The 10957-nt window shown below is 46.1% G+C and overlaps 1 protein-coding gene across 3 annotated transcripts in view; it reads right to left on the bottom strand.

Annotated features, from left to right (window-relative positions):
- Window positions 1-286: 286 nt before the first annotated feature.
- Window positions 287-10957, bottom strand: part of LOC125709640 (probable ribonuclease ZC3H12C) — a 29117-nt gene continuing 18446 nt past the window's right edge. For all 3 annotated transcript variants that reach the window (XM_048978296.1, XM_048978297.1, XM_048978298.1), the window contains 4 exons: window positions 8627-8766; window positions 6658-6892; window positions 6058-6164; window positions 287-5976 (listed from right to left, as the gene is read on the bottom strand). In XM_048978296.1, coding sequence (XP_048834253.1) covers window positions 4709-5976; window positions 6058-6164; window positions 6658-6892; window positions 8627-8766 — 1750 coding nt within the window. In that variant the 3' untranslated portion in view covers window positions 287-4708. The remainder of the gene's footprint in view (window positions 5977-6057; window positions 6165-6657; window positions 6893-8626; window positions 8767-10957) is intronic.

Below are 10957 nucleotides of genomic sequence, written 5' to 3'. Positions count from 1 at the left end.
TGCACCACCATGCCGCCCCCATTGTTGTACATTTACTGTAAAATTTTAAAAGCAGAATCCTTTTCAGTTTCAGCATGTTGGTGATTGTCAGCTAACGTAGTGTTTAGAACCACTTATTCACCTCCATGTCCCTGTGTTCCCAGAAAAAAAATAAAAAAATTTACATATGCATGAATTCACAAAAACTTAAAAAGCAGAATACTATTTGCCTTTTGAGGTGTTGTGCTTAATGCAACCTCGAAAGTAACCATTACTGGAAGTTTGAGGGGAATGACCAAGACAAAGAGCCAATGCAAGTTTATTTTATTTTCAAAGCTCCCGATTCACAAATTCTTTTACAAAATACATCACACAAAACCAAGCATTGGTTCACTGCAGACACAAGCATTGACCAAAGTAATTCTGGAAAATACACGTTTCTGCACATTACTATCAGACACGGTTTTGTGGAATTTGGTGTTTAACTTGAACTTTTGAAGCAGACCTGTTAAAGAATTTGAAATAACTTGACATGTTCAAATGACAATAGTCTTGGTGACGATTTATTGGCATGTTCTTGGACAGATGTCTCTTGAGCTGGACTGCTGTCAAAAAAACACCCAGCTTCGCTGCATATCTAATCAGTTCACCTGAAGCTGGAATTATGCATCTCATATTGTAACTGCAATTAATCTAAACACATTGAATCATGAATTTAATATGCTTTGCAAACACTAGGGGGATGCATTTAGTTTATTCAACCAAGTATAAACACAGAGCTACAAATGAAATGCAATTTCGAGTCCTACTACTTTCTTTAATTGTTTATAATGTGGAAATGGATGAATCCCATCTTCCTGTGTGACTGAAATGATGACAGTGATGACGTGACACTAGAGTGAAGACATCTCTGTGCCACTTCACTACCAAGGGCAGGGTGAAGTTCTTAAGTTTCACCATTTGTACATACACAAATTTAACTGCAGTTTTTTGGGCTAAACAAGGATTGTCTGCAATTAATTGGACTAATTAAATTAAATTGGGGGAATAGATTAAAACTAAAAGCAGACGTACACAGATTTGGAGACATTGAATTTTAGGCGCTTGGCCCGCATTTCAGTTTTGTTTTCCAGGTGAGTTATGTTGTAGGCATGGGTTGGGTGATAAAATGATAATTATCGCAGGATAATGTCCCTCGATATCAATGTTCCAAATGCGCAATATGATTTCGATATTTCGGTGACTTGCTTTGCATCAGAAAATGACATCACTTTCTTTGTGACTACTTATCAGGACTGGCAACACAAGCACAGCCTTGAAAAGGAGGGATCTATTCAACAGGTAACAGAATACATTAAGGGTAATCCAGCGAAATCCAAAAGGAAAAGCCTCAGTAAAATTCAATCCATGAAAAACCCCGACAGTAACAATCCACAGATAATTAAGTAACAGATAGAATGTGGTGGTGTTTTTGCAGCGATGACTAAAATAAGCTGTTCATCTCAGACTTGTGAAATACAAAATGCCAAAAATGCTTGGTAGTGATGGCCAAAATGAGGGTTCATGAACCATTTGCGATACTTTTCAAAACCACGTGGCGCTTTTTGTTTCCTTCTCGACACGCTTTGAGCCCTTTTATGAACAGAGAACTCCATCTAGTGGGCTTAGAAAATATAACGAATTGTTCTGAGAGCATCATTCTGGCCAGTTTTTGTCACGTTTGGATGACAGAGAATAGTTTATCTCAGGAGAATAGTTAGTTAACCCAGGAGTAAAAATCAATCATTAAACTGGAAAGAACGATTTGACACTCATTGCAATAATTATCAATATCGACCAATATGAACATTTTTTATCGCGATAACATTTTTGGCCATATCCCCCAGCTCTACTGTAGGCCTGGCAAAACAATGCACATGTACACTAACACTTGAGTATAAAGTTAGCCACCTCCTTTGGTCATCATGGGGATTTAGCATCCCTGAAGTCCTGCACTGTCAAGCTTTCTTTTTTTTTTCCATTTTCTTTGTTTTTTCTAAAGGAAAGACCTGTCAGGTAGTTCTACGATGAAGCTTCTAATATGTTATACTCTACAACTAGAATAAAACTCCATGAAAGCAAACCAATATTAAACAGAAATTCATACACTCCACAAAATGCTACCTTTATGCTGAAATGAGCAAAAGGCATCTGCATCCATAGTACTATACTGACACTAATTTGTATACACTGATACATAATCTACTTGTAATGAGATACGTTATCAATTTAAAATGCAGAGCAGAGCAGAGCTGAACGATTCCAGCAAGAACAACCTAAAAATAATGTATGAAACATCCAGCAAAGCTACACATTGAACATCACGCCAAGCAGCTGACAGCCTTTACACAAGTTCTCTTGGACAGTAGTAAAGCATTAAGAAAAATAAGAGGAAGAAACAGCTGAACACGGTTCAGATTATCATTGGGTGTGTCAATAAGCGCAATGCCATGTAGAAGCATTTACTGTACGCCCACCCCACCGCTCAGCGCGACACATGGTGTCACGCGGCCAGGGGAAGGCTCTTCACGTTTAAAAAAAGGTGTTCATCACACATCATGCTGCCCTCTTTCATATCGACCCCCAAGAAACCAAGTGGGCCATTAAAGAAAACAGGACTTCAAACAAAAACAGTTACCTGTCCTGATCGGTAATTACTGAACATGCTGGAGACCTGGACCGCTTTCAGAATTTGTAATTGTTTCATGAATCCAGATTTCTTTCTGCAGCATTTTGTCACTAATTCCGATTCTGGTGTCAACTGTCCACATCTGCTGATACTCTCAGTTGCTACTGCTAATATTACCTATTGCTACAGCTGCTAGATCTACCTTAATGCTAACAACTGCACACCTACGTATATTACAGCGGCACACCAGGAGTGAATGGCATTAAGGAAAATAGGCCTCCAGCATTATGAACACTGATACTGTGATAATACATGTTGCTGAGGCCATAAATGGGTTTAATGTCTCAATGCAAATGCCCCCTCCTGTAATCACTGTTCCTTCTAAACTTCCTTAATAGGAGCATCTGCATCCAGCACTCTACATCCCGCCAAACCCATCTCCATACTGTAATTATACAATGAAACGTTGCCCAAGACCTTCTCTTTAACAACAGTTAAAAGTGTGACTACTGTAAACTATCATAAACATTCATATATACTGTGTACATGTGTATCTCTCATATATTAAAAATCTGTAATTAACTTAATAAGATACAATTTGTATCAACTGTAAAAGGGTTTCTTATTATTAAGCCCCCAAGGTTTGTGTAGCGGTACGGTCTCCCCTGCCAGCTAGGAGGAAACCACCGAACGGAAGTCTGACAGCTATGTGGCGGGCAGACAAGTCCTTCCCGCTGTGTGACGGAGATGGTGTAGCCAGCAAGCGGCACCTGAGCACAGGTGCACAACCACTGTGACGGCTTCAAATTCCAACCCCAGAAATATTTAGGTGGGGAACAGGAATGCGGATAACTTCAGAGCGAGCTGGCAAGCACTGCCCCCTCTATACATTTGGTCACCGTTTTGCTGGACAGCAGTAAACCCAAAGCGATACACACATCCATCTCCATGAGTAACCTAGACAGGGCATACCCTTGCTGGTTTCTATGACAACACCTTTTGTAACTTTACTGTAACAAAAAACATGACAAACAACATAACAAAAACAAAACATAAAAGAACAATAATGATCAAATAAATTAAGCAATACATTATAGTGCATCAACCACACGGACTTGCATATCCTCAAACAGCTTAAGTCTTGTGATTTCAATGGCATCTTGTTTTTGGGAAGAAATTTAATTTTTTTACAATAAAAACAAATGAATGCAAAGTGAGTAGAAGCGATGGATTGTAAAGCGGAAAGCCAATCCCTCGGCATCAGGGACTGTCAAGGCATTCTGGGTAAAAACAATAATTGGCGTATAGAAAAATAAATACGTCGTTATTAAGGTGACTTGGGGTTGGGGGTCATCATGTGTATTTCATTACCCTGTGAATCACAGCAGATGGCTGAAACTGGAACGTTTTCGTCCTGAGCACCCAAACCTTGATCACAGTTAAACGGCAGTAAACAGTTTTAGCTTTACTTTGTCAAAAAAAAAAGCCAGTTAAATTGATTGAGCCAATTTTCTACTGATCTCGGAGCATGACCTCTGCCTCTCCGATGAATCACAGCAAACCTACAGCCTTGGGCTCATGTTATCTGATTGCCAGGATTTTTGCTTCTGTCTTTAGTTGGATAAACACCAATGGAAAAGTGCCTTAAGGATCAACACCTTCTTGCTAAAACTCATTTTACAAAAAGAAAAATTTTAAAAATTAACAATTTGTGAAAAATAAATAATAATAAACTGACTTTTGTTTCAGTACACACACACACACACACACACACACACACACTATTAAAAGCCCTCTCTATGAACAAAACTTTGCCAGCTGTGCAGATACATTTAGGCAATTTTTTAAAAATTAAAACTATGGAAAGCGACAGTCTTCTGCAGCCAAGTGCTACTGTTGGCCTGCATGTGCACTGGGGTTTCAGTGCCACCTCACCCCATCACAGTAATGAAGACCATGTCATCTGTCACCTCCATAATGCATCACTAATGTGAACCAGCCAGTGGCCCAGGAGAGATGCAGTGATTCACTAAAGGAGGACAGGAGGAGCCCCGGCCCTCCTCAGTATCCCGAGGATTTCTCAGCCAGGATGGCCGCCGCCAGTTCCTGTGCATCTGTCACATGGGGGTTCCTACCCATCACCAGCCGCACCAGTTCTGGGGGGAAGATGTTGCAGAGGTTGACGAAGACCTTCTCCCGCACGTCCTGGTAGCGGCTCAGAGGGGGGGGCTCCGCTGGGGGGTGGCTGGGGTTGGGGGAGCGGCCCCAGGGCTGACGCCAGGCCTGCTCGCGGTTTTCTGCTGCATTCTGAAAGGCAAAGGGCTGGTAGCAGGGCTGGCTGGGTGGGGGCACCGGCATGGCTGGGGGGGGGCGGTGGTGGCCGTGATACGAGTCCCAGCTGCTGTAGGGCCCCCCTCTCTGCAGCAGGGACTGCCGGTAGAGGCGGGAGTCAGAAATGCTCTCGGCACGGGTGGAAGCCAAGCTGCGGCCAGGGGGGGAGGCGGGGGGACGCGGGGGGGTCAGGGGCAGCGAGGTGCAGTCGCTGTGGCAGCCGGAGCTCACCACCGGACGTGTGGGCATGTAGGGCAGTGAGCGTTTGTCCTCACGGCCAAAGCCTTGTGCCCTGCCCGGGCCCTCGGTGTGCCGCTGGTAGTACTGTGCCGAGAGAGCGCCGGGGGGCGGGGCATACATGTAGGAGTGGGGGTAGCCGGGGTACTGCAGGTAGCGGCGGTGGTGGCGGCAATTCAGGTCATCCAGGGGCGGGTCTGGGGAGAGCACACGAGTGCGCTCGCTGAAGGAGTCGGAGCCACTGCTGCCGCAGCTGACCCCCCCCTCGCTGCCACAGTCGGATGGCTCGGAGCCCCCCCGCAGAAGGGCCGCCTCTGTCGCCAGGCCCAGCGATGCACAGCCGCTCACCACTGAGTAATAGCTCAGGTCCGGCGAGTCACAGCGTGGGTACACTTCCGAGCAGGAGAAGGACGCAGCGCCTCCTACAGGCTGCGGCCTGGTGTCCTGCGGGGGGGCACAGACGAGGCCCTGGCTGGGGGGGGCGCTGCTCCTCCGACGCATCTCCCCTTGTGTGCTGTCATCCAGGTCCCCACATGAGTAGGCGCGCACGGCAGGGTCCGACTGCCGTTTGGAGCTGGGCCGCTTGGCACCATCTGGCCGGGGGGCACAGGGGGCACTGTGGCTCTTCACCAGCACGCCGTCACCCAGGCCCCTGGAGCTGCGGGCGCTGGCACGCAGCTCATCAGCAACTGAGCGCTGTGGCTGGGGGCCCCTCTCCGGGTGGTGGAATTTGCATTTGTGCCCGTAGGTGCACTTCTTACCTGGGGGGCAACATGGATGTAAGTAAGGGCACGAGTGGATGTGGGGAGGGGAGCTCGTAGCGGGCAGGACGCGCGGCTCACCGTAGGGACATGGCTGCTTTCTGTGCTCTGGGAGCACGGGCCGCTTTCGCAGGAAGTTGTCCAGGCTGGGGCCGTGCCGCCCCAGGGGGTCATCGGGAGGCATGAACCTGCGCAGGGACAAAACGCAAAGGTCAGAGGCCACGTCACAGAAGAATGATTTGCCTCACATCATCAGTGGCATGTTGTCATGACAATGGGGAGAAAGGGGTACCCAGACTGCCAGCATCATTTAATGAAGCTTGGATTGCCAGCACTTCAGATGAGTGCAAGCTTAGTGTATCATTTAACAATGAATCAGAATTTAACTTTAAATCAGAGCTAGATAAGATTTTAACGACTCTGAGCTATTAGTTTAGTTCTCCCCAAGCGAGCTTGATGGGCCGAATGGCCTCCTCTCGTTTGTATAGTTCTTATGTTCTTATGAATCTGTCCGATAAATGTAAAAGAATTTCAATTTAAAAGAACCAAATCTGAAAGATTGCAGTATTAATATGTGCAGCAGCAGCAGCATTAACCACAAACCACCGCATCATGTGCATGATTGATAAATTATCAGCATCATCACCATCATCCCTGGGGCCAGCGCCAGCCCCCCCTTACTTGTCGTTGACAAAGGAATACATGAGTAGCCTCTCGTCGATGAACTTCTTCCACTCGGGCTTCTCATTGGCCAGGTCTCTGTAGTTATCATTGGACACGATGATGCCGTCGGACTCGTGCGCCAGCTTGACGATAAAGCGGTCGTCATAGCAGACGACGCGCCGGCCCTGGACGCGCCGCGACGGTGTGAACACCAGGATCTTCTCCTTCTCTAGCCGCCGCAGGATCTCCTGGTCTGCAGCAAAGAGAACCTGGCAGTGAAGCCACTGATGTGGTCTCCTTCCATTTTAAAGTGCTACTCTAAACTGATACAATGACTATGTTCAAAGAGAAAAACAGAGGTCACTATGTTTTATGTTAAACTTAGAGATTAAGACTGCAAATATGTTACCATTTCACTAAGACCTAATTTAAAGCTTAGAATCAAGGACCAAACAATGAATTTTTAGCCTTCAATCTGTTTTCTATAACCATTTATCTAGTACAGAGTCACAATGTGCCAGAAGACACAGGCTAGGGGAACCTGAACAGGATGTCCTGCTCATTGAAGGGCAGACACACACACAAACACACGCACACATACACACACACACACACGCACACGCACACAAAAAAATCTAATTTTCTGGCATTACTAGGATGTACTGTTAGAGGAGTAAACAATAAAAAGTTCCTACTCTAGAAAAAGTTACACATCTGTAGACCGGTAGCTCAGGATTTTTCGGGAGATAAACATTCATACAATATCCGTAGATTGTTTTTTGGGATTCCAGGAAATAAAGGGTCATACTGAGTAATCAGAGAAATATTACCTTTGCATCTAGGAATCCGTCATATAGAATTTGTAAATATTGCAAAACTTAAGTTACATATCTAGTTGCATGACCTGGTCAGGGTCATGGGGTGAGGGGGGGGGGTAGAGCAAGGGGCACTGCAGGACGGGCAGGCACGCGCCCAGGGCCCCAGTGCAGGACGGGCAGGCACGCGCCCAGGGCCCCAGTGCAGGACGGGCAGGCACGCGCCCAGGGCCCCACTGCAGGGCGGGCAGGCACGCGCCCAGGGCCCCACTGCAGGGCGGGCAGGCACGCGCCCAGGGCCCCACTGCAGGACAGGCAGGCACGCGCCCAGGGCCCCAGTGCAGGACGGGCAGGCACGCGCCCAGGGCCCCAGTGCAGGACGGGCAGGCACGCGCCCAGGGCCCCACTGCAGGACAGGCAGGCACGCGCCCAGGGCCCCAGTGCAGGACGGGCAGGCACGCGCCCAGGGCCCCAGTGCAGGATGGGCAGGCACGCGCCCAGGGCCCCAGTGCAGGACGGGCAGGCACGCGCCCAGTGCCCCACTGCAGGGCGGGCAGGCACGCGCCCAGGGCCCCACTGCAGGGCGGGCAGGCACGCGCCCAGGGCCCCACTGCAGGACGGGCAGGCACGCGCCCAGGGCCTCACTGCAGGACGGGCAGGCAGGCAGGCAGGCAGGCAGGCAGGCGCGCACGCACACACACACACACACAGGGCAACCTGGAGATGATAGTTAGCCTAATGGCGTGCTTTTGAATTGCAAGAGAAAACTGTACCCAAAGGAAACCCATAAGACACAGAAAGAACATGCAAGCTCCACCTAATACAGATGGATTCGAACTGAATATGTGAAGCGGCAGCATTAACCACTAAACCACCATATCATGCGTATGACTGATAAATTAAGTCAGTTTTTATTATCAACATATTCTTGTCCTATTCGATTTAGAAGCTACCCTGCTTACAAGTAAGCTGTCAACACACACTCTTACTTTCTTTCGAGCTGATATTCCTTATTCCAATTTTCATTCATTCATACCATTATTTATTTTTGCATGTCTTATATTAATTATGGAAAAGCCTAGAGTTACAGAGTTACAGTTACAGTTACAGTGGGGTGTGAGTGAGGCACCTTGCTGGCTGCAGTAAGAGGCGTGTCTCCCAACTGAGCCCACCTGTAATAAGTGCATCTGGGCGCGACTGCTCCTTCCTCCAGGCCGGCACAAACACAGTGACGTCCCTGTGCCCACGGTCCCGAAACCAGTCCACTGCCAACTGGATACCTCGGCAGGAAAATACTTCTTTGTTGCCATGGCTACAGAGAACACAAACAAAAGTGTTTTGAATCCTGGCATGTTTGTATCCTGCCCAAGTAAATATTGTATGGTTATGCACAATGATTCGTATTGTTTTAGCCACGTGAAGCCTTTCCTGGATGGGGTGTAAGCATGCAGTCAAAAGCTATGTGTGACAGTGACGGGGTTTTTCCTTAGCAACATTCAAATGTTTGAATAGGGTGCTACTGTTACACCCTTGTGAGAGGTAATATACAGAATGATCACACTAATAGCCAAGTGGCATAAAAAAAACAAAGTAACTTGGGGTACTTTGGCCAAATGTGCACGATGCAATGTGCTCAGTATCAGAACAGGCTCACAGCTTAGACCTTCTAGCCAACAGCTATTATGCGTTTAATCATAATCAGCACAGACATGACAATGCCACTGCGCAACACCACTGTACGCACACAGCTGAGTACCAGGAGAAGTTCATTAAGAATTCAAAGCAGTCACTAGTAGCAATATAAAGACTATCCAATGTGAGGGCTTTCCTTCATCTGCGCAAGATGAGGTACGTCACACATGCACAAGCACAAGCGCACACACACACACACACACACGCCTGTATTCATATCTTTATGGAGACTGTCCATTCATTCCTATGGGCAAAACCCTAATCCCAGCAATGTCAACCTTAACCCCTACCCAGCCCTAACCTTAACCATAAGTAACCAACCAAAATACTTTTGGCACTTTTACTTTTTTGATTGCATCCACAGATTTTTATAAAAGTGAGGTTATCCAGATGGGGACCTGAAGAAGTGTCCCCAAAAGTTTTTTCTGCATTTTGGGAACATTTTGGTCCCCAATTGTGATCTATGCAACCCCCCCCCCCCCCAACACACACACACACACACACACACACACACACACACAAACAGACTTGGAGCCTATGCCAAGCAAGCTCTCTGAAAGTGGCACAAGGCTCCGGACACCCTGGATGGGCTTCCAGTCCTTTGCAGGGGACACACATTCACAAGTACTCATACACAATCACATATTACAGGCAATTTAGAGGGACTAATTAGCCTAAGTGCACATCTTTGCAATGCAGGAGGAAACTAGACACTCAGGACAGCCATGCATCATGCAAATGTAGGGGTTAGGGATACAAACCCCTAACCCTGAAGATGTGAGCTAACAGTGCATGTCACCCTAATACAGGGTGACCCGTGTTAAAATAGGCCGGCATCTTAAATACTAGACACAAAGGAAAAAGACACACGGACAAATAGAAACATACAGGTATATGAAGATAATTACAATATTATAAAATTTACATGTATATGTTTAGGTGTTTTTGTGTATGGGGGGTTTGTTTTTCTTTCTTAAAGAAAATGCACCAAAATAGCTGGATCAAACTGTGACCGGATAAGCAAAGCTAATCCATCAGCCTCTTCATCAGCAGCCCTGCAACTATGAAGTCAAGGCTGATCAAGGACAATATTCACCGCATGTTTGCAGAACTGACAGATCCACTTCACACCAGTGTAGAAGCAGAACAAGCAGTATCACTGTACAGCTTCTTAGCTGGGCTGACAAAAGAGCAGTTGACAGTCTGACTCTCAGCTGTACACATCTTTGGATAAAAGCAGCTGCTAAATAAACAAACTGTAATATTATTCCATCAATAAGGAAACAACGTCCCCCTTATTCTAATCCTCCCAAAAACTGCAGTTACTCTAGCAGTAAAATCCTTTAGTGACCATAACTTTATCTCCACAAACTGCAGCCTACCCTCAATCTAGGTTACCGATCCCATTCCTCCCAACTGTAAACTGAAAACATTTTAAATGGAAAAAACTGTTTCTAACTCAAATGAAAAACCCCTGACAACTTTCCCAAATATCAGTAGAACAACTAAATTGTTACAAATAATTACAAATTTTGCTATTTTTACTAATAATAAAAATTGTACTATTTACTGTTACAAGTAATAAGCAATAATTTGAAATAAAGGCTTCTTTGGTTGTGAACTTCCACTGAGGAATCTGGTGCCTAATACGGGTTTAGCCCGACGTTATGCTATACCTACCACATAAATCATAGCTTGTAAAACTGTTTGGTTTATTTTTTGGCTGAACAACATTATATCAAGGAAATTGGTCCTGAAAACTATATTCAAAATGTAAGTCATTATGAAAAAAACCTAAGTTGAATTACCAT

Source organism: Brienomyrus brachyistius, chromosome 16 (genome assembly GCF_023856365.1).
Source record: "Brienomyrus brachyistius isolate T26 chromosome 16, BBRACH_0.4, whole genome shotgun sequence".
Taxonomy (NCBI): domain Eukaryota; kingdom Metazoa; phylum Chordata; class Actinopteri; order Osteoglossiformes; family Mormyridae; genus Brienomyrus; species Brienomyrus brachyistius.
The sequence above is the reverse complement of the archived record's forward strand: the minus strand, read 5'-3'. Positions and strand labels throughout refer to the sequence as shown.